The 23026-nt window shown below is 37.7% G+C and overlaps 2 protein-coding genes across 3 annotated transcripts; one reads left to right on the top strand and one right to left on the bottom strand.

Moving 5' to 3' along the window:
• LOC140166971 (proton-coupled folate transporter-like) lies at positions 1–3991 on the top strand. The gene is made up of 5 exons (XM_072190455.1): positions 1–1045; positions 1895–2026; positions 2851–2934; positions 3429–3585; positions 3863–3991. The coding sequence occupies exons 1-5, from the start codon at positions 1–3 to the stop codon at positions 3966–3968; spliced, it is 1524 nt and encodes a 507-aa protein (XP_072046556.1). The 3' UTR covers positions 3969–3991.
• A 6554-nt stretch (positions 3992–10545) lies between these two features.
• On the bottom strand, positions 10546–21447 carry LOC140166523 (lysosomal proton-coupled steroid conjugate and bile acid symporter SLC46A3-like). Of its 2 annotated transcripts, none has more exons than XM_072190004.1 (7): positions 21369–21447; positions 18624–18681; positions 16241–17206; positions 15183–15314; positions 13636–13719; positions 12484–12640; positions 10546–11477 (listed from the first exon to the last, which is right to left on the bottom strand). In XM_072190004.1, exons 2-7 carry the CDS (start codon positions 18646–18648, stop codon positions 11423–11425), a joined length of 1419 nt encoding a protein of 472 aa, XP_072046105.1. In that variant the 5' UTR covers positions 18649–18681; positions 21369–21447; the 3' UTR covers positions 10546–11422. The 2 variants fall into 2 exon arrangements, with proteins under 2 accessions (XP_072046105.1, XP_072046106.1); XM_072190005.1 differs by having other exon boundaries at positions 16241–16342.
• Between the last annotated feature and the right edge of the window lie 1579 nt (positions 21448–23026).

Genomic DNA, 23026 nt, shown 5'->3' with positions numbered 1-23026 from the left:
ATGGAGTTCACAGATGAAAGACTATCACCACCACCATCTCCTACTACTGTGGGACCAGACGAAGACGAACACTCTGACAAAACACGTCTATTACCCGTATCCGTAATGAGGGCGTCCTCCAGATGGGTGACGGTGGAGCCTATAGTTTTATTCGCTTCAGTTATTTTCGGCGTGTTTGTTACACTGTCGCCACAATATCTGAAACAAAGGCTTGCTGATGCACAGAACTACACTTTACCTGTAGATGACTATGGTGAGAATGGGACGTGCTCACAGAATAGCAGTGATCCAGATTACATCAAAGAGCAAGAAATACAAGCAGATGTATCGATTTGGAGTATGATCATTACCATAAGCAGCTACTTTCCGTCCTTATTTACGGCTCCAATCATCGGTGCATGGGGGGACAAAGTAGGCCGTAAATATGCCATAGGTTTGCCTATAATTGGCTATACGCTGTCGGCAATAGTTTACTTATTTGTTTTGTATTTCAGTCTTCCCCTTTGGGTTATTGCAATTGCATATTTTCTTCAGGGTGTTACTGGAAATTACGGGCTGCTACTAGCCGGTGCTTACGCTTACATTGCGGACGTTACGACCAAAGAGAAACGTATGATACGCATAGTCATAATACAGGCAATATTTGTACTTGGTATAGCCTTGAGTCAAATACTTGTTGGAATGTTAATTAAGGCAGTAGGGTTTGCAGCATGTTTGTGGCTAGGATTGCTAGGGTTGCTTTTATGTTTAATATACCTGACAGTGCCGCCATTTTTGATTGAGACAATCGTATGTATAAATTCACAAGAGGTTACGCACATTATAGACAAATCAATACTAGAAAGCGTCATTGAACTGTTCCGTCACAATACAAACAGAAGGCAATTGAAACTAATTCTTCTTCTTCTTATTGCCTTTACAACCGAACTTTTGGGTCAGGCTTCGTTGAATGTTATCATCATTTATGGACTAGGACCGCCATTTTGTTGGGGTTCTGTGACAGTTGGATGGTATTCAGCAATGCTGCTGTTGGTTACTGCAGCAGGTAAGAATACTACTGGATTAAAGGAACAAGTAATGATATTTTATATACGACACGTTACGTCTACCAATCCGTCAAGAAATAGACATACCCGGGACCTATACGTGGTAGCCCACCCAACCGTAGCTTGCCGTGGTGCTCGCTTGGGGGGGGGGTACCTCTTGACGGACTAAGAACTATCTATAATAAATACCAATTCGTGGCCATTACAGCGCATCTCATGCCCGGGATATCATGCTATGGTGCCATAATGGGCCCATGAGATCTGTCCATTTTGGGCTCCCACACATATGTGACCGTCCATCACAAACCGCTCGTAAAGTCGGCAAATTGTATTTCGAGTTACAGTGCAAAATGTGCATTCATATGTACCTAATGTTTGTCCTACATGTTTCTCATTTTAGTCCAGTCAAACACCAATCTTTAATCCTATTGTTGTAGAGGATAACAAGCTTATACTTATATGCATAGAATTAGTAAATAGCTTTAGTCTTTGTTTGCTTTGGCTAAATCCTGTTATGTTCAAGTGATGGGTTAACCAACAATTAACAATGAGAGGACATTCCTGAACCTCGTTGACTTGGGGATGATTTGAAGTGACCGCTAATTATGACCATTTGTCCTGGTGTTTTCCATACGGTTTGCCTTGAAAACAAGTCTGACAACTGTTTTGTATCTTTTGTAGTTTTTGTGTGTTTTTTACACACACAAATCTTAAAAGGCTCAACATATAGAAGAGCTTACTAACCCTTGTTTCTAAGAGTAAACGCGTTTCTTCAGTGTAGATAAGAATAATGAGTTGTTTCCCTTCAAGCCGTCCAAGTAAACCTGGTTTGATATAACTCTCAACAGGTATGATTTTAGGAAGCAAAGGTTTTGCTCTGTGTTTCTCGGATACGTGGATAATTCAGATTGGAATGCTATTCGCAGTGGCCAATGGATTGTTTAACGCATTTGCAAGGGATACTTTAGAGTTATTTATCGGTAAGTCGTGACATCTATTTATGAAGAGGGAGGGTGGTTGAGGCTCTGTGTTTCTCCCACTTAAAAAAGGGGCAACTTGGGGAACTTTTTGTCCCGTATATAGCACCCTAAGCAATGCTAAGGTTCTATAAAGAACCTTAATGATTTAAACAAGCCAAGGAACTTACTAATATATTAATTCTAGGAACCATCGTTGGTTCTATAAATCATTTTCGTGGCTAACGAACCCTGCTTTTATGTTATACTGTACCTTCTTTGTAAAATAGAAGAAAGATTTTTAGCCAAGAAAATTGTTTTTAGAACCAAAACATTGTTCACTCTGCTGTCCACTTTTCCTAACGTTGCAATGAGTCCTGAGCTCCTAAGCTTTTAAGGTTCTTTATAGAACTTTTTAAGGTTCTTTATAGCACCTTTGCCTTGTTCAGGGTGCTATATATACACAAAAGGTTTTATTTTGCAATTTTTTCTATCCTTTGCCAGAGTGTATGAAAGAATATTAAAGAAACTTGCAGGGTGTCCCTGCCCGGCTATAAAATGTTAAATCAAGCCGTTGCCGTAAATTGAGATAACACGAGAAGATTCATTCATCTTTAATTGAAGCATACATCGTTATTTCATTCAATTGTGTCTTTATAATTATTTTGACATAGTGCTGAATCCGTTTTAGAACATGTAGTATGATAAAGATTTGACAACGTGGGAAAGGCGTTATTATGTGAGAGTTTGCTTCACTCACTTTGTTTTTGGACAAAGTATACCAGTAGATTTCTTTTAGTGTGTGAATAATAATACGATTCTCATGTATTTTTATTGTTTCATTTTAGCTGCTGTAGTGACAGCTCCACATGGTGTTGATCAGCCAATGTTTCATCTGATGTTGTCGAAACTGGTGAATGCTGATGAACAAGGTATGGCAATTACGACCCAGTTATTTCATTGTCGTGTCGAAGCTTTTCGAGCAATTTATCGAGTCGAGTTAAAAGACTCAAGTCACTGTATAATCTCTATGTGAACAATAATATTGGTAAATCTGAGTCATTTCAATTGTGACGCAACTTCTTCCAAGTCTCCATAGTCCAGAGAACGAATATACCAAGTTTTAGTCAAAAATTATTTGCCTTATTTGTTCAATTATTTTTGATTTGTTAAAAACAATAAGGTCAGTATCTGAAAAATATCTCAAGATTAAGAAATAAAATCACAAAGGCTAAATAAGTTTGTACGAGTACAACTTTGAAATTGCGTTCCTCAAAAAAGGGCAATAAAACTTGTTGTACGTAAGGTGTTCGTCACACTGAATGAGAGCCGTTAAACTATAAAATTAAAATAGTAACAGAAGTGGTAAAAGTGCGATAGTGGTATTTAAAAGCAGTAAGTTGTACTTTGTTTATCTCCGTCCTAGGCGTTATGTTCGCCTGTGAATCCAGTGTGTTGAATCTCTCTTCATTCATCTCGCCACTGTTCCTCAACTCCATATACTCAGCTACTGTGCAAACACAGCCCAACAGTGTATTTTTGGCAATGGCAGCTGCACGCATCGTTCCTGCGTGTCTTATAGTGTAAGTATTAGGGTGCAACAAACGATTTTCTTGGTCAAAATATTAATATCCACCAAATTTAATGTCGTCTTCAGGGTCAACCGGGACCTCAACGTTTGGACGGGATCTTTGCAGCAAATATCACATGAGGCAGCCTTTTATCTTCCCGTTTCACATCATATTTTTAGCGACTGACAAGTGCTGTACAATAACTATTGCTTTAGAAATTAATAGCTTAAATATGATGTTTTCACCTAATTAATGCAGACATAACAACCAACATTTTTTTAAATTTCAGCGCTCTTCAAATCGTCAACCGACTCAATCCTGATATTACGTTAAGGTTGCCAGCTGATAAGCCTATAATGATGGAAAAAGTACATGAAGATTCTAAAAAAGAATAACTTGCAAGCAAAGAAAGGGAGAACCACCTAGACAGTTCCCTGGCATGTGTTGATACCAGTGACGGCACCTGACATTTTTCAGGGGGGGGGGCAAAAATGAACAGATTTTTATGTAAAACTGCCACAAAAAGCGGACATTTTACGTATTTTGGTGTTTTTACTAGGGGAATCGAGGAGAGGTAGTGGTGTGGGGCTAAGAGTTCCGACTAGGGGCCAAGCAAACACGTCGTTTTATGGAAAACTTTTGATAAAACGCGAGATCTGAAGGGATATCTGTAGGACAGAAATGGCTAGGCATTAGTATTCCTCTGCCACAAAAGGCGGACATTTAATTAATTTCGTAATTTCTTGTTTTTACAAGGGGATTGGGGAGGGGTAGTGGTGTGGGGAAGGGGTCAAGTGGTGTGGGGCTAAAAGTTCCAACTAGGGGCCAGCAAACACAACGTTTTACAGAAAACGTTTAAATGTTGGGTTATATAAAGGATATGTAAATTTATAAAACGTTTTAATAACATTTAGAAAACATTTTTGAAAACTTGATGCAAAGCATTCTTACATGAGTTGACAGTTAGTCAAAATATTGTACAATATCATTTTGACAACATTTTTAAAATGTTGCAGTGTTTCTTTTCATACAAAATGTTTTGATGACCTTTATATTATATAAACCGACATTTTGTTGCTAAAATGTTTCGACTTAATACCAAAACGCAATTAGGCAATATAACATTTTAATAACATATTTGTATTTGCTGGGGAATTTGCCTCCCTTGCCTGGCGCCGCCACTGATTAGAACAGGACAAGCTCCACCAACATCTTGATATTGGTAGTAATAGTCATTGGTTGACAGACCCCGGTAACAGAAATAGAATATCCAGCCGAAGGCGCAGCGCTTCCCATCCACACTTTGGTATATATAGTGTGGATCGCACAAGAGATATTTATAAATTATAGAAATCATAGTATTATATTATGTATATCGCGAGGTCTAAAGGGATATCTTTAGGACAGAAATGATAGGAGTTGATATACGAGTCGTACATTAGCCATACTAGCAGATTTATATTGCTGCCGACCCCAGAGGTACAGCTGGCCAGCTACTTTCTTGCTTTTCTGCTTATCAAGAGTACACCGAAGAGTACCAGTATAGCTGTAAAAGTATTTGAATTGCAAATCTTGTGAAAAAAGTTACTATTTTCGCCTGCTTTGTCACGAGGTTGTAAATTTAATGAATTATGATTTTGCTAAAGAGCGCTTACAAATTGATATATTTTTAGACAAAATTATTCATGCGTGACGTTTGACCCAAGTTTGATATAAAATTGGATCAATTGAGCCCATATTTATTGGTCGAACTCAACATATAACCCGTTTAACCCAGAACTACGAGGGGGTTTATACATTTTTACGCATTTACGTCCAAACGACCTAAGCTAATCGTAGATCCATCCTTTACGCTCATTTTAGTGATAAAATTTCTACCCCAGCACCTTTACCCGGGGATAGGACCGGCCATCAAAGATGACCATAGAGGAGGGAGGGGTGTTATTTCGCTCTTGTGAAATTATTCCACGAGCTACTGACCTTTTACTTGAATGTTAGTTACGTAAAAATAGTCATTTCATTTTATATACAGAAGAAAATTCGGTGAAAATCGCATTTTTGTAGAATTTTTAGCCGAAAATCAATTTTGCCTATACTTTTGTACATATAGCCATAATTTCCAAAATTTGCATGGGTGCCCTCACATTATGACGTCATAGCGACATTATGTGGGAAATGTTTGTACTTATTTTGGTATCACAGGATAGAGAAGAGCCATAGCTATACATTAGTACCAAATGTAACGTTTACAATTGAAAAATAGGGCGAACAACCCCCTCCGTGTTAGAAAATATGGCTCAGTAGTAGTGTTCCCCATAAAAGAAAGCTGCCCTAATCTAGTGCTAATATCGTATGCGGGTAGAGATTATTATGAACATTGGGCTATTCCATTTGAAATCCACACACACCCTGTGGAAGATTTTGGAATTCCAACCAAAATCATCAGTTTGAGTCGTCGACATTCCAACTGGCATTGAGGTCAGATTTCATCTGAAATAGTACGGCAAGGGTGTGGAAGATTTTGGACTTCCAACCAAAATCAACATGTGAGTCATTCCAGATCTGGAATTGAAGTCGACATTTCAACTGGAATTGAGGTCAAAGTGCAAATCTTCCACAGGGTATCCAACTGAAAGTTAAATTTTCCACTCAAAAACATCTGAAATAGTATGGCATCGTGGCAAGGGTGTGGAAGAATCAACAGTTGAGTCGTCAACATTCCAACTGGAATTGAGGTCAAAGTGCAACATTCCAACTGGAATTGAAGATTGACTCTGAAAAGGGTGTGGCTTTTCATATATGAAAAGTGCATGTTTGGAATTCCAGCTTTTCATAGTATATTGCTTGATATAAAATCACTATACCTGATCTTATTTTTTGCTAGTAATTATGGTTTCAAACCATCAAATGCTGGATCTAATGAGACTGCATGCTCCCAGTCCCCGCAGTATATGTGTATCCGCGGGTAGTTGTGACATTTGAAAACCCAGACCTGAAACTTTTCAGTTATTTTTGTTGCTCAAATTTGCACATTTTAAAAAACATTTCCAGAAGCAGAGTTATTTTATCCCCAATTAGATGCTGTCGTTCAGCTTTTTGTTTTTGTTTTGAACATTTAGCCCTGAAAACCCTCTTTTGCGTCTGATTTTTGGGGGCAAATGAATCCTCTTTTTAGTGTTTAGCTTATTTTTTTGCCCTTCAACAACCCCTATTCTTGCTAAACACAAATTACTTCAAATTATCCCCCTTAAAGGCCCATTCAGTGATTTGCTAATCCGGACAATCGTAAAAATAATCAAAATTTAGATTTTGGTACCTTTGTCATTGTAGGTGTGCTATTATAGCCTGCGAGTGGTTAAGCCGAAAGCCGTGTATTTAAGACAGAATAAGACATTTTACACAAATCTGTAATTTAGATACTGACAGTATCTAAATTAGCTACATGTATTTGAATGGGGCTTCAACTTCGTCAGTATATACTGCTGTTTCTTCGTTTTTTTGACAATGTTTTCATTTCGAAAATACCAAACGACAATTTGAATCACTTATCCTTCACTTTGATTGTTTATCACGCTTAATTTTTGGGTCTTGACCTAGTAGCCTACAAGGAACTTATACGTTATCCTCATTCATAATCTGATACTTCCTATCCAAATTTAAAGTTGCTCTGATTTTCAAAAAATTTGCATCAAATTGTTCCTTTACCTTGAGAGATTTATAAAAAAGAATAGTTTGCAGTAGCTGTGATGACTATTGTATGGTTAGTATGTATACATAATGATAGGGTCCCTCATAGATCGATGCATTTAAATGGTCATTGGCCTTGATCTGCTATCTTGGTAAGTATACATCACATTGGGGGGGGCCGGGCTGGGAGGCATTCCCCATAGTTTTGGTAGGGCCCCAAGTACTCTAGGACTCCACGCCCAATAAGGTAAAATTCGTAATTTGAGGGTAAAATTCAAAATTATTTTTTGGAAAAGTCCACAGACAAAATCACTACAATTATTGCCAGATTACATGTATAAAACATATATTGTAAAATTGAATAGAGACTATATTAAATAAAAGCAATCTGGATTTTTTAAAGTTTATGGTACAAATTCGCGCAAAGCGAATAGTAATTTTCGGATAATAAATTAATATTTGTCATATTTAAAAGCTAGATAATATTGTGTGAAATATGATTTGTGCAAAAAATAGAATAAATAGGCGCGAAAGTTCTTTTTAGGCTAAAAAGACACATAGATGTCAACATGATGCATGGGGGAGGATTGTCATACCCCCTTATCAAAATATTTGGGGAATTATTTAAAAACGAGGACTAAACTATTATATATAGATGATGAAACTACAAAATCCATGTTTTGTCAAGAAGTGGTAAATTTCTTGACTTTTGTTTCACTATGTCTTGAAGGACTTGAAATTAAGTAAAGACAAGAAATTTGCCATTTCTTGACGAAACTGATATACAAAACAAAACTTACAGTTGCCGCATAGTGAAAACAAAATTTATTTTAATATGAATTAACAGTTTTAAAGAGTTAAACAATTGCAACTTACACCTAATTATAATGTTCTAATGTTTAGGCCTAAATTATTTTTGGAATAATATTGTAAATATTTTTAGTCCACAGATAAAACTACTACAGTTATTTCCAGCTTATAAAAAAATATAGTGAAATTGAATAGAGACTATATTAAACAAGCAAAAAATCAGTTTTTACAAAAAATATTTTTTGCCATTTTAATGTAATTTAAAGATATACATTTGCTGAGCAAAACATGCTCAGTGAGGTTTATTAAACAAACTCTTTAGGCCACCGGCCCATGGAGAAAAAACAAAGTACAGTGTTGTCCTTGGAGGACTTAATACAAAATGCAATATACAAGAATTTGGCTAAATTAACTGAGATTTTTACATTTGTGAAAAGCGAGTATAATTTATTGCGGTTTGGACTTTGCCAGAAGTGTGATGGCAAGAGGGTTTCTCTTTGAGCCTTATATCGGTCAACGGTGACTCTTTAGCGGAGTCAACAAAAAATGACTCGCAGATGGGGTCTTAAATCAAAAGTATGTTACAGATAAATTTATTTCACACAGTTTGATGCCTCATTTGCCCATACCGATGACAGTGACCTTTTAAATGCAATCACCTCAATTTTGTGGTTTTCCTGCTTCTTAAGATTCGTCATAACATAGACGAACTAAGACGGTTTTACTTCGTTGTGTTTTATTGAATACAGATACTCTTTTACTCCTTCCTCAATGTTTTACCCTTCACTCTTCACAGTCAATATCTGGTATGTCCTGTTGCATCAATGACTGCCAGACATATCTGCGGCGCAAGCTCTCAGTGAGACGTCTGATGCGCCCTTGATCTATCGCTGCCCATAATTGAGTAGCAGGACCAAATCAATAGGAATTTTAAAATTGAGGTGATTGCATTCAAAAGGTCATTCTGTCATCAATTCTGCATTGATTTGAACAAGTTATCAAACTGTGCGGAGTAAATTTATCTGTAACATACTTTTTGTACCGGCCGGGTACCGGCTTTCTATTAGATAGTGTATGAACAAAACAGAAAATATTGTCAAAAAATGATCGAGTTGTCAAGGCAAATAGAAATAACAAAATTGGTGTGTGAAGACAACAGATGTTTTGTGTTGATTTTGCAATATTAAGGTAAAATCAGTATAATATTTTAGGAACTTTCTTTCTAAATTGAAAATTTGGCAAATTCGCTGGTCCTCTTACCATGCACATTGACCTTATTAGTAGGGATGCCCACTCTCAATACAGTTTCCACTAGAACGATTTTTCATTTACTGTGTGCGTGCACTCACACACGTATTGTCTATGGAGAATCTGATCGATACAAGAAATCCCAGGCATGTTAAATGGCGTACATACTTGTTTTGATCCAAATGTAGGCCTATATCAGGATGTTTCAAGAAATTCCTGATTCCACCAGAAAACATTCACCAAACTTTTTCCTGTTTGGTCAGTAAATAGAGAGGACCTTCCTGCATGAAGAGATCAACTTTTTTTAATGAACAATTTAATGAGATGAGAACTACAACAGGTTGAAGTGACATCATTCCGTGCATCAGGTGTTCAAACGCAATTATCTCCGAATTTGGAGTGAATCAGACAAGCAAACTTACATACTCATAAAATTTAACTATTTATGAAGACAAAATGTGTAGGATGTTAAGAAATTTAAGAATGTTTAAGCCTACCGCGGCCCATCTCAAATCATGCACTTCCCCGTGCACTTCTCACTACCATGTCCATTTCATAGGGAGTATATAAACCGGGGACCATCTTGGCTTCCATGCACACAGTGTATTGCTCAATGTAGTAAAGATAACCTTTGAGTTGGAGCAAATTTCTCAAAATTGGTAGTGATTAATGTTACCAAACTTATGCCATGATGAAATATAATAATTTTGAAGATAAAATGTGCTGACCTTAAAAGATTGAACAATGTTTAAGACTACCGCTTTTCATTTGAAATAATGCACTTATTGTTCATCTCCTCTATGGAGATATTTTCCATGGCGGCCATCTATGATCATGCTTGAGGTTTCAACAAACAAACCATGGGTTTTGAGGTCTTATAGTTTTTGTTGTATGTCAACAAAATCGATTACATTTTCAGGATGATCTTATTTTCATGTTGTTATAAGCAAATATAATGTTCCAGATAAGATAGTTAATAAATACATTAAGAAAAAGTACCTTAAAGTTGCACTTTCTGTTAGTATTCCTTTTTGGACTTTAACTTTTTAACATGTTCTAGCAGCCCTATATAAAACCGTGACACTCGAAAGGCCATATCTCTGGAATGAAACGTCCGATTAAGATTATTTAAATGCCAAAATGTTTCTTTCATCAATTCCCATCCAATAAGTTAGGTCTGAATCAATTTAAAAGTACTTCAATTTTTAGTGGACATGCCTATTATTAGAGTATAAAGCACAGGGGACAATATAATACTCAGTACAAGTTCCAATATCTGTGATGTATCAGTGTGTGGTCAATGGTCATAGTGCTTTTCAAGCAGGGTCAAGGTTATCTAGCAGCAATCTTGCTATAAGTTTATGAAACTGTTTTGATGTCATTACACATCTATTCCAGAAAACTTACACATGAAAATTAATTGGCAATTGGTGGGAGAGAATAATTGGCAGGACAATTGGTTCTACATTTAGGAGTTTCACAGGATAATATCATACTACGCCGCAATTGCTTCGCGGGGCGGTGCGTTGCCACAGTGCATCATGCTGCAACATACTGCATTGCGATATCGCAATAAAATTAACTACATTTTAGCTTGGAAAGGCGACGAGTTGCGGTAAAAAGTTGTCGATATATCGGCAACGCTCCGCTTCGCAAAGCAATTGCGGCGTAGTATGATTAACAAAGGTACCAAAATCTGAATTTGGATGATTTTTTAACGATCCTCCGTATTCGCATGACAATATAATAAAACAGGTGATATGTATGAATGGTTGTGGAATCGAACTAGAGACCTGTCACTTTAGAACTTAGAACAAACATGTCTGCCATTTCAATTGTTATACCGTTCCGGTTAGCTCCGGTTGAGTTTATTCGGTAGGCTCTATAATAACTAATTTGGTTATAATGACAACCTAAGTTGGTTAAAAATAGTTAAAATATTGCCCGACTTAACTTATGCTATGTAAATGAAAATCTAACGCGATATTAATGTAATTTATTTTAACCATTTAATCAATTCTGTGTGATTTTAGCCAACTATTTTGCAGTACGTGTTTTAACAGTGTAGTGTCATAATAAAGCACAATGACGACGGTACTATGATTCAGCTGTCCTCGACATCTTCATTGCTTCTCATGTTTGTGCAAAATTTCCATAACCTGTAAGAATTCAAACAAATATCTGAGTAAATTATATCTTTTCAAATCGAAGTTTTGCGAAGACAGCTACCGTTTGTTTTGAATATTTAGATTTCTGGGTCATCAACTACTAGTAGAAATTTATTATGAGAATCTTTCAAAAGCGACGAGAATTGGACAAAACTATGAGCATTGAACATTTTCACATTTCTATGAAACTTTTAACCGTGTGGGCATGCTTTCTCATCCAAATGGAATTAACATATAAACAACCCGTCATATTGTTTTAAACGAGTAAATTTGACACGATAATTAGTATAGCATGCCTCGATCAGTCCCACGAGGTTTGAAGTTTTTTAGCAATGAAAAAATGTTCAACTCTCATAGTTTTCCAATTCACATCACTTTTGAAAGAATTCTCATTTTAAATTTACACTAGCATGACTAATGAACGCTAACGCAATATTTAGTCTGAACACAAATCTGCATGAAGGACACGATCAAGCGTGGGGTATGTCTTGTGTAAGAGATTGATGCTTACGTTGCCAAATATCAATTTGCCCAAGTCTAAAGTGCCGAAAAATGACGAATATTGGCACCTTTACCGTAATTCATGACATTTCTTGTCGGCCATTTTGACCCCCTAGCTTACTGAATAAAACGCTCACTGGACCTGGTTGCCGAACTATTCCAATCAGTAATGATATCCTGTACTTCGTGTTCTTGCGTAATATTTGTTTGTGTGTATTGTATACCTCAACTGGCTACATAGTACCCAGTTTTAAACACCGTTTATCAGTTGGAGCTGGTAGCCTAATGGATAGGGCGTCAGTCTAGAGATTGGAATTAAGGTCGTGGGTTCGAATCCCATGCCGGCACATTCCCTTGTCGGCACATTACCTGGACCTTTTTTTGTAAGTTGGGTTGTGTGCCGGTCGGGATTTGTGTTTATTTTTTTTTCTTGTTTAATTATAACAATTTAGGTTGGTAAACTCTTCTTTCTGTTTTGCTTGTCATTGATACTAACCATGATAAAATGATGAGAACTATGCACAATGATGCCATGATGTAGAAAACCAGACTGGGTTGTGTTGCAACTGTAGCGCTGTATATTGGATTGAGAATCAGCGGCGAAACAAAATTGCCCAAACATGTTACACTAGACTGAACGGCAAATGCGACACCTGCAAAAGTAAAGTGAACTTTGATTGGTAATGCTATATCTCCTAAGCATTCATTCTGGACAGCGCATTAGTAGATTACCATTCAATGTTCTGCCATCAGTGACGTCGGGCGCTGATGCTTCGCCTTTTATCATCTTTATATATCGTGTAGACAAACACCGAATTGGAGGTATACTTCCATATTACATATTTCCAACAAATCTGGCATATATGCATAAACTGGGAGGTACGTTGTTGATCATGTTGAACCAATGAACTGTGTAGAATGTATGAGTGACATAACATCAATCAACACTCATCGGTGAAAGATTAATTGCCCCATTTTTACTCGTAATATCGGCCGGCAAAATTAAATTTATTTATCTTTCACCTCGTAATGATTCTTCAATGCTAATAAGTGCGCCCGCAGCGTACTGAATACTCGATCAAAATGTAGCAAAGTGAAGTAAAGATAGAGGAGTCTTTAGAACAACGGAAAGTTGTTGTAGTTTTGGTTTAAAAGTAATCATATGAACATTGTGAGGACACGGTGGCTCAGTGGTTACGGCCTTGGACTCATTATCTGAGAGCTTGCTCGACGTGCGTGGGTTCGAACCCCTGTCCCACCACGGCGTTGCGCCTTTGGGCAAGACGCTTTGCCTCGCTTGCCTCACCCCACCCAGGTGCAATCGGAAGCTGTTAGGAGAAGTCACATTCGCTGTACTGATGAACTCTGCAGCAAACGTGGTTCCGACATTCTAATGACGGTGGAATAAATGAAGCGCTTTGAGGCTGTTTACGGCATAAAGCGCTATATAAATATCTACATCTTTTTGTTGATGCTGCTATTATGATGATGACAATGATGATGATGATGATGATGATGACTATAATTATTATTTTAATATTATGACACCAACGATGATGTAAAATCGATTATGAAATTGATGATGTTGACGACGACGATGATGATGACGATGATGATGTCGACAACAACGACGAATCAATCAACCAACCTTGTTCACTCGGTGAAACCGTTGTTGATAATATGGTATTCAGTACAGGTAAGTCCATGGCTCGCAGTCCACCTATAACCGCTCCTGGGAGATGGAATGTAATGAAAGTTAATTTTAAAAAAAATGGCAAACGTTTTATAGCGCTATACCAAACACTTATCCTCTCTGTACTGATTAGAAACCTGGACCATCAAAAACAGGATGAAAACAGGCTTCTGATTTGCCTGCGCCGAACTGCTGAAGTCACCAGATCATTAGATCAAATCTGCAACCAGGCTAACCACTCCGACCAACCTTGGGTAAAGTACATAGAGTTTCGGACACTATCACAGAAATTTGGCTGAAGGGATCTAAAATGAGCATTTATTGTGTTTCGACAGTATTTTTTGTGGGACATGAGAGCACCTCAGACCTATCGAATTGCATTCTGAATACGAAGCATGTCTTTCTGATATCAAATAATTTTCATTTTTTGAAAATCACAATATAATACAAATTTTATGACAAATTATAAAAATTTGATATTTTTCAAATTTTGATATATAACAGTCCTCGAAGTAAATTATATAAATCTAATGATATATTCTTAAAGTGTATGTAGCAGGAGAAAAAAGCCGACGGTCAATGGAAAATTTTGACCTTTCATATTGAAGATATAGATTTTTTTCCCCAAAAGACCTAATTTGTTTTTGTGTTTTGGGAAAAAAAATCCATATCTTCAATACGAAAGGTCAAAATTTTAAATTGATCGTTGGCATTTCATCCCACCTACATACACGTTAAGTATAAATCATCAGATTTATAAAGTTTACTTCGAGTGCTGTTAAATATCAAAAATATCAATTTTTAATGATTTGCCATAAAATGTGTATTAAATTGTGAATTTCAAAAACCAAAATTATTTGATATCAGAATGACATTCTTCGTATTCAGAATGCAATTCGATATGTCTGATGTGCTCTAATGTCCCAAAATAAATACTGTCCAAACGTTCATACCCCAGCCCTGAAATACATGTAGGTCGGATTATATTGGTTGTTATGGTGAAAACCACCATTGCCGCTAAATGCAAAAGTTTGATATAAACCTGAATTGAGCTACCGTCAAAACTCCATAGTTAGCATATGTGCTTACTATCGAGCACTTTTGAAAAGAACCAACGTCCGGCGCTTTGCCAAGTAGTAAGATGGTAAGCACATATGTTTTAATAATACGACGTCGAGCACAATAATTATATTATATTCACATTGACAAAAACATTACAGGAAGAATAACATCTAACCCAATGCTACTACAAATGCACAATTATATTCCACAAACACTTGCAACTGCAATCAGAGGTCCCGGGTTCAACCATCTCTAAATTCCACCAACTGAATTGCTCTTTCAAACTCTATTACTTCCTTCACGTCTTAAATAACCCATGACCTTGATGACAAGTCAGTCCATTGATTCCAGTTCTATTGACTCTTTAAACCTGACTATTGAACGTGAACAGTGCTTGAAAAAATATTGAAAACTAACAATTAAAAAGTAGTTCAGCTCACCCAATATAAATATAGCGGTTGTCGGTGCAAGGGCCGCCAATATGTAATTCAATAATGCGAATCCATAGGCGATCTGTAGAATCCAGAAATTTGCCAGACACAGTGAGAAAAGTTTGGTACCAATCAGTAAACCTGCAATATGGATATGCAACCAATATCGAACAGACACATTTCATACAGTATACTCTCTGCTCAAAGTTTCTCCAATGAAGATGGTTTACCATGTTTACAAGAGTACAATACTTCTGAATACTAAGGGCTATGGACGTAGACTTTATGAAAGTTAATTACGGCTATGCAGGGCGCAATGAACGATCGCGGTCCAATGCCTTTTATACCTTTCAGAAACCTTCCAAATTCATTTGGGGGTATTTGTGAGACATTAGGATCTGTTTAAGGTGGTAATTGTGACTCATTTTGGGTGCATTTGGGAGACATTTGGGTGTGTTTATGTAGCACACCAACATCGCCCGGTTAATAATTACATTATACAGCAGAGCCACTGAAATGAATACCCGGGATCAATACACGTGAATGTGCTATACACGATTTGATATTCAGACGATAAATCTTTGGATACCGGGGTAGAAAATTATGAATATCTCCAGTAATCTATTTAGTCTAAAGAAGCCAGATTTTGTTCCCTGCACTTGAATATATGTGTTGAACGGATATGATAGTCGTTAGCTTGCGTATTGAGAAAAAACCGTGCGTATGAGCTCAAAAATGACAAAAAAAACCCTGATTTTATATGTGCCGAACTATAGCGCAGCGTAGGCCACTCGTTGAGGCAGTCTAAAAGCATACTATGCGCACTCACACACAGAGAGGTCAGTCACCGGGCTATTGTCAATAGTCTTAGTCGGATGTCCCTCGGCCCATTATACGTATCAAAAATATTAAACAGGTCGGAACAAAATGGCCCTGCGTTGCTGTGGATTCAACCTACCATGACATTTGGGTGTGTTTATGTAAGTAAGGTTTTACGTTTATAGTAATCTGGTATTTAATAGTAATTATGCGAAAATCACAACGAACTATCGCATGACATTACTTACCCAAGGTTCCAGCTATCAGAAAGGCAAACGAAAAGAAACTTTCAGTAACTGACGACCAGCAAAATGGAGGTCCAATTCCATATATGACAAATATCTGCGTACCTGCTTGGGAAAGTTGCATAATATCGGTAATAAAATAAATCAAAAGAATCAATAATAAACCATTAGTTCTGTTACTGTTAGCATTATTTGTTACGAGATGAAAAGCATCCATAAAGACTTCTTTGAATAAGATGGGTCCAGTCTTCGTTTGTAGGGATTCGTAAAGACAACCAGGGATAGTGATGTATAGAATGTTACAGAATGTCATCGCGAAAAACATCCAGAAGGACGCAGTTACGCCATAAAATTCAATTATATACCCAACTGGAATCTGTGCTACTCCCATTGCTCCAAGAAAGGTTGCTTGCACAATAGCAATACGAACGAGTCTTGTTTTGCCAGATGTAATGTCTGCTATGTACGCAAAACATCCGGCTAACATAAATGGGTACCCTCCTCCGAAGCCGACTATCAAACTCAGACTCACAAATGCAGCCAAATGAACCTTTAAATACAGTACAATAAGGCTTGCGCTAATGGCACACAAGATCGATATATTCGGAATAAGCAGATGAAGCTTGCGTCCAATACGATCTCCTAGCGCTCCACAAAATGGCGATATGAAAAGCGCGGGAAAATAGACGAGAGCTGTTGAAATCATGACCCAATGAGCAGTTTCAGCAGATATCTCCTGTTGTATTTTGTAATCTGGGTTGGTGGATATGTTGTTGTCACTGCAAGTACCGTTGAATTCATCATCGCTGCGGGTAAAGTTGCGGTCTTCTGCCAATGTTTGTTGGATGTACAGTGGTACGACGGAGACAAAGAATGGTCCGTAAGTGGCGCCGTAAAGCAAAGCAACGGGTTCGACTGTAAGCCATCTTCTTGAAGGATCTGGTTTCGATGATCGAAGTAACGATGACCCTATACGAAATATAAAAAAATGTTATATAATATTATATCCTGTGACGGTGACCCATATTATGACACGAGCCGGTTTTAATAATATTATTGAAATTGGCGGGATTATTAGACTACCAGTTTCCTTGATAGCTCAGTGTGTAAGAGCACTGGTATAGACGAATCTAAATTCACGCAATCCTACACCTGACTAGCAGCCTTTAGTTGGGTAGCCGTCGGCTACAATGCACTCAAAATGTGAAATTATTCAGCCTTTTAAACTGCATTCCATCACCCGTTTTACACCTTTCGCGAAAACACAGGTAGACAAAAGAATAACACAATACAGTTCCCTTCGACAAAACACACAGCATGGTCTATTCGTTGTTGAAGTGACATATTAATCGGATTAACTATACGCGGTTTCTATGCATTGACGTACTTGCGAACAAAAGGACTATATGTATGAATAGATGCGACGGGATTACCTGCGGCATTATCTCTATTATATATATTATTAGCTATTATTCTATTAACCCTCCTCGTCCTTGCATCTTCTCTAGGTGTTAGGCGGATTTTATTTGCACAATTGGACGCTCAGTACACCAGGTTGGTGCTAGCGGCTACCCAAAGATGTCCGACCAAATCCTGACCATGACTTGGCTACTTGGATTCGTCTATAGATAGCCATGGATCCCAGGTTAACATTCTGGTCAAGGACGGAAATTATCACGTTCTTCCTTTGCCTACTTCCGTGAAAGATTTAGCCCTACTCCAATGCCTTTAGACCGTGGCAATCCAAAACAACGCTATATCATAGACAACTATAGACCCTGGCTATTGAAAACCGACCGCTCGCCCAAAAAAGTGGAGCGGTCACTGGGTTTTAGCACATCTCGTTAGATTACGAACATTATATGATATGAACCTTGAGTACTGAAGTAACTTTTTTTTTTTTTTCATATTAGGTTTCAGCGGGGTTAAATTTGAGCTCATTGCCCTGTGATAACTTCATGGTATATATTTTCGGTTTCATTATTGATTATCGCACTTAAATAAATTAAAATTTATTGTAGCAATTTCATACGGCTAAATGTAATAAAACTTTTAGGCACAACTTGATTGGAAATTCACATTTTCCAGGGAAACAGCCAGGTTTATTTTTACCTTGAAGGCACCTTCCCTTGACCATCCAGCCTGTCATGTTTTAGTAGGATTACAACTGCATGGTATATATCTACTGGTCCGTTTAAGTTCTCATTTCCAAATCTGTTTTTTTTTCTTCAAAGTGTGGAAACACTATTTTTGATAATGTTCTTGATTTTTATGGAAATAGTAAATAGAATAGGAATAAAACATATTATTCACCAACCCGCGGGGGTACATTATTATTATTAAATGACAGCTGTGTGAGTTTAGAAGCATAGAATCTCATTCTTACCTTCTTCTGGGTCATTTGAAGACATTTTCCCAATATAAGCTTACAGCACGAAAATACACTGTAAAATGATAAAGAAAAAGTTCATTTATGGGATACACCATTCAGATACACCATTTTTTCCTGTGACGTATTCGAGATTTAAAGGATGACAATTATTGTCCAATTTAGTCGTTCAGGAATCCTGTCCCTGCAAAGTTCAAACCGAGAAAAATTTGTCTGTGACTTCTCCTCGGAATCAGAGTGACTAGTTCAGGGGTGTGTGGGTATCCTCCGGAGGTATATATACTTTCATGGTGAACCGATAATATCATAATCTTTAGACTCCATAAAACATAGAAGGACACCATTGCACTAATTCTAACGAATGTTTGATGACGTAAAATCGATAATATGTTACGTATAATATCTGGTAGAAATATATTATCGATTTTACGTCATCAAACATTCGTTAGAACTTACTGGAAATAGAATGACAATATAACATGTATAATATGATAACGTAGATGTTACATACAATATTGTACGTCTAATAATAAGTCTGCATACTGCTATACTGTACCGGTACTATTATACATCTCGCAAAATGCATGATATTGTACATAAAGTTCAATCAAGCGATAAATCAGTATTGAAGCACCATTCGCTACTTGCACGGTTCCGCCATTATGCACTATGTGCGGGGAGAGCCTCGAACTGGCAGGATACATGAAAGGAAGAATTATGTAACCTTACACAGAATGTTATATGACTAGTTCAATTCCCATTCATGTATGCTGCCAGTTCGAGGTTCTCCCCGCACATAGTGCATAATGGCGGAACCGTGCAAGTAACGAATAACTTTATATGTTGACGCATGAAAGAGAGCTAAAGAGTATGTACTTTAGGGGTGGTGCAATAATTATGTGTACCCCTGGGGTGAATTACAGGGGGGGGCAAAGATTTTGGCAGGCCAAAGGGGGGGCAAGCATTTTTGGCATGTCGAAAGGAGGGGTCCAGTGATTTTTGGCAGGTCGAAAGGGGGCAAGCAATTTTTGGCACAGATATTTTGGGCACCGTTTTTATATTACGCCCTAAAAAGGCGTAGGAAAACGTTACCAACATGTTCAAATGTGCAAAATTTCCTGCTCGCTGCGCTCGCATTATATGTTAAGACAATTTAAGGTTTTAAATTCGGGTTCCCCAAAATCTTGCATGTGTAAGGGGGGGGGGGGAAAGATTTTTTTGGCACGTCTAAAGGGGGGGGCAAAGGTTTTTGGCACGTCGAAAGGGGGGGGGCAAAGGTTTTTGGCACGGCCAAAGGGGGGGCAAGCAATTTTTTAGCAGACCATTTTGAGAATTCACCCCCCCCGGTACACATAATTATTGCACCACCCCTTAGTATATAATAAAAAAGGGATGGACCGCGACAGTATTGATCAAGTTCCATGTAATGCTTTTGATACATTCTTAAATACTACTATTTTAGTGTCTGAAAATGATGCATGCATATATATTCACCGTTTCATATAACTGCCAAGCAGGGGCGTAGCTCCTGGTGGGGCGAAATTATGTCAATTTCTTCTACATAGATTTTTTTTCCTCTCCTCCTCCACTTCAAGTCTTTCTCTTTTTTCCTTTTTTCCCTTTAAAGAAGAACTTTAATTTTGCACACATGTTGTCAAAATCGCCTAACAATTCTTTAAACATTTTTAGAGGTGCCGAACTCCCCTTGATCCGCCCTTACCAAAACCTCAAAGCCGGGTTGCTCGTAGAAGGTCTAGGATTAGGGGTGGTGCAATAATTTTGTGTACCCCGGGGTGGTGTATTATAGGGGGGTCAAAGATTTTTGGCAGGCCAAAAACAGGGGGGGGCGTGCAGTGACTTTTCCCAACTATAGCCCATGATATAGGGTCATAATTCCGATGTAAACTATTAAACCCGGGGGGTCGCTCCCATTGTGGTCTGTACACCATCCGCGATAATAAAAACGCGTAAAAAGGGTAGTTTTTCGTGGGTAGACACGATACGCGCATATCATCGTGTTTAGGGTGTCAAAAAACATGACAAATTGGAAAAAAGGGTAGCAAAATTGCAATTTTGCTAATACGTGGAAATGAAATTTAGGGTATGAAATTTGATGCAAGGAATAAAATCCCTGTTTAGGCGCGTGTTTACCTGTTTTGGGTATCGTTTTAGCCAAGGGTTAGGGTGCTTTTCAAAAGTTGATTATCGCGGATGGTGTAGGCCTACAGGCCACAATGGGAGTGACCCCCGGGCTATTAAAGTATGGATGGCAAAAGCAAAAGTGTTCATTTGCTACCGTTGTTAGCCTATTTATCAGTTGACGAAATTAATGTGGCATTAGGGACCGTTCACAAACCCTTTACAGACCTCAAAAATTTCAGGCCCCCCCCCTTTTGACATAGCATATAAACTCACTTTTCCAGGAAAAGTTGTGGTTATTTTTTTCAGGGCCCCCCTTAAGAGCCCCCCTTTTTTGCATCAGGCCCCCCTTACAAGTGTTTGTGAACAGTCCCTTATTAAATAGCCTAAAATAACCGTGTATCACAACGACATAGTGTTATTTGCATTCTAGCCCTTTATTCAAGTTTCAACGTAGACCTACTTCAATACAAGCCTAAAACCTACGTTACCCTGGACGTTACCGTGACAACGTGAAGCGCTGTACCCGATACATTACATGTAGAAATGTTTCACTTAAAAAGATATCAAATATCACTAAATATTGCCGGTTTACACACTTACCGTCATTTGTATGCATTCCATCGTGGCATTGTACTTGTCAGCATGAACTCCAACGCAGCCAGCTCTGTTTACACAGACCTATTGAAAAGTAAAATCATAGTTAAGGGCGCAGACCACCAAGATAACCAAAAGTAATCAATATATTTACGCAGCGTTTTCTACCCCATCACGTGTGACAATATATTTTTCACTTTTTACGTCATCTCTGTATTTATATGGAAGGAGTAAATTTTCATTGAAGCTTCAATTTTGAATAGATTTTTGATAAAAATATTGAAAAGCGACGCCGATATTTCAACACCAAACTACTAGCCGTACAATGAGCTACAATGTATAGGTCCTAATTCGGAGTGCTACTTTTCTTGTGGAATCGATTTACACAATTTAATATCCATTTAGTGATCAATAAGCTAGCATCTTTCATTTTAATACTAACCACATTGTCTCCAGCGCCCGGGGTCACTCCCATTGTGGCCTGTACACCATCCGCGATAATCAACTTTTGAAAAGCACCCTAAACAAGGATTTAACCCTTGGCTAAAATGATACCCTAAACAGGGATTTTATTCCTTGCATCAAATTTCATACCCGAAATTTCATTTCCGCGTAGTAGCAATTGCAATTTTGCTACCCTTTTTCCAATATTTCATGTTTTGACACCCTAAACGCGTTACGCGCGTATCGTGCCTACCACGAAAAACTACCCTTTTACGCGTTTTCATTATCGCGGATGGTGTACAGGCCACAATGGGAGTGACCCCCGGGCTCCAGCGTGTATTGTGTACTCAGTTTTAGGAACTTTTGGGTTCTAACAAGCGGAACTTATACCAATGCATCTTTTGCGTAGTGATTTAGTATAATGCGCCCTAAATGCGTAAGGTCATGGTCATTAAAGAATAGTTGTGTGCAGAGTACTTTATCAGCGAGTTATATATTATATGAGTTTATTGAATCACAAAATATGAAACTGAACAGCCGTATTCAGTGAATTCACGAAGAACTATCCCGCAAGAACACTTGAGATTCACAAAGTGATATATTCTTTTTCATAAAAAGGTTTTGTCGGGGGTTTGGCTAAACGTTCAACCCTTGTTGTTAATATTGAAAAAATGGTGAACAAACAAACAGGACGTGTGGCCAGTGGAAGACACACATTTTGATTCCGTGCATTGGACCCAACATCAGAACACACTTTACTAGAGCATACGTTGTGATACAATTTAAAAAGTGATAAAAAGCAAGAAAATACAGCGAAAAAGTAAAAATCATCGATTCCTTTAAAATTTGGGGTAAATCTTTCATGCATGCGCAAATGAGCGAGAATGTCGTCATCAGTTTCAAATGCTACTTGCTTGCATAGCTTTGACATGTTAGACTATAGCTTCTATGGAAGTTAATTGCTGCTGTTACATAACTTGCATAAACTAAGTTAGACTAACACCTAAAAGTAATTACCCCGACCCCCTCATTATGAGGTTATAACACTAGTTTCGTTCTGCAAATTGGGTTGTTATATTGTCTTGTTATGTTTATAGCTGTTTATATCCAGTTTCCTGTTTCATTAATTTGACCCCAGTGTATTTCTCAAGTATATTCTCCATTTCGTCGTACTTCAAAAATACTTTTCCAATGATATTCTTATTATTGTGCAAACAAAG

Source organism: Amphiura filiformis, chromosome 12, assembly GCF_039555335.1.
Source record: "Amphiura filiformis chromosome 12, Afil_fr2py, whole genome shotgun sequence".
Classification (NCBI taxonomy): Eukaryota; Metazoa; Echinodermata; class Ophiuroidea; order Amphilepidida; family Amphiuridae; genus Amphiura; species Amphiura filiformis.
This window is presented reverse-complemented; position numbering and strand designations above follow the sequence as displayed.

Coding starts and splice junctions, on each gene's coding strand:
- LOC140166971 (XM_072190455.1), top strand. CDS start 1: ATGGAGTTCACAGATGAAAGACTATCACCACCACCATCTCCTACTACT. Junction 1,046..1,894: donor GCTGTTGGTTACTGCAGCAG/GTAAGAATACTA, acceptor AACTCTCAACAG/GTATGATTTTAGGAAGCAAA. Junction 3,586..3,862: donor GTTCCTGCGTGTCTTATAGT/GTAAGTATTAGG, acceptor TTTAAATTTCAG/CGCTCTTCAAATCGTCAACC.
- LOC140166523 (XM_072190004.1), bottom strand. CDS start 18,648: ATGTCTTCAAATGACCCAGAAGAAG. Junction 15,315..16,240: donor TCTGATAGCTGGAACCTTGG/GTAAGTAATGTC, acceptor TCCATATTGCAG/GTTTACTGATTGGTACCAAA. Junction 13,720..15,182: donor AACCGCTATATTTATATTGG/GTGAGCTGAACT, acceptor TCCATCTCCCAG/GAGCGGTTATAGGTGGACTG.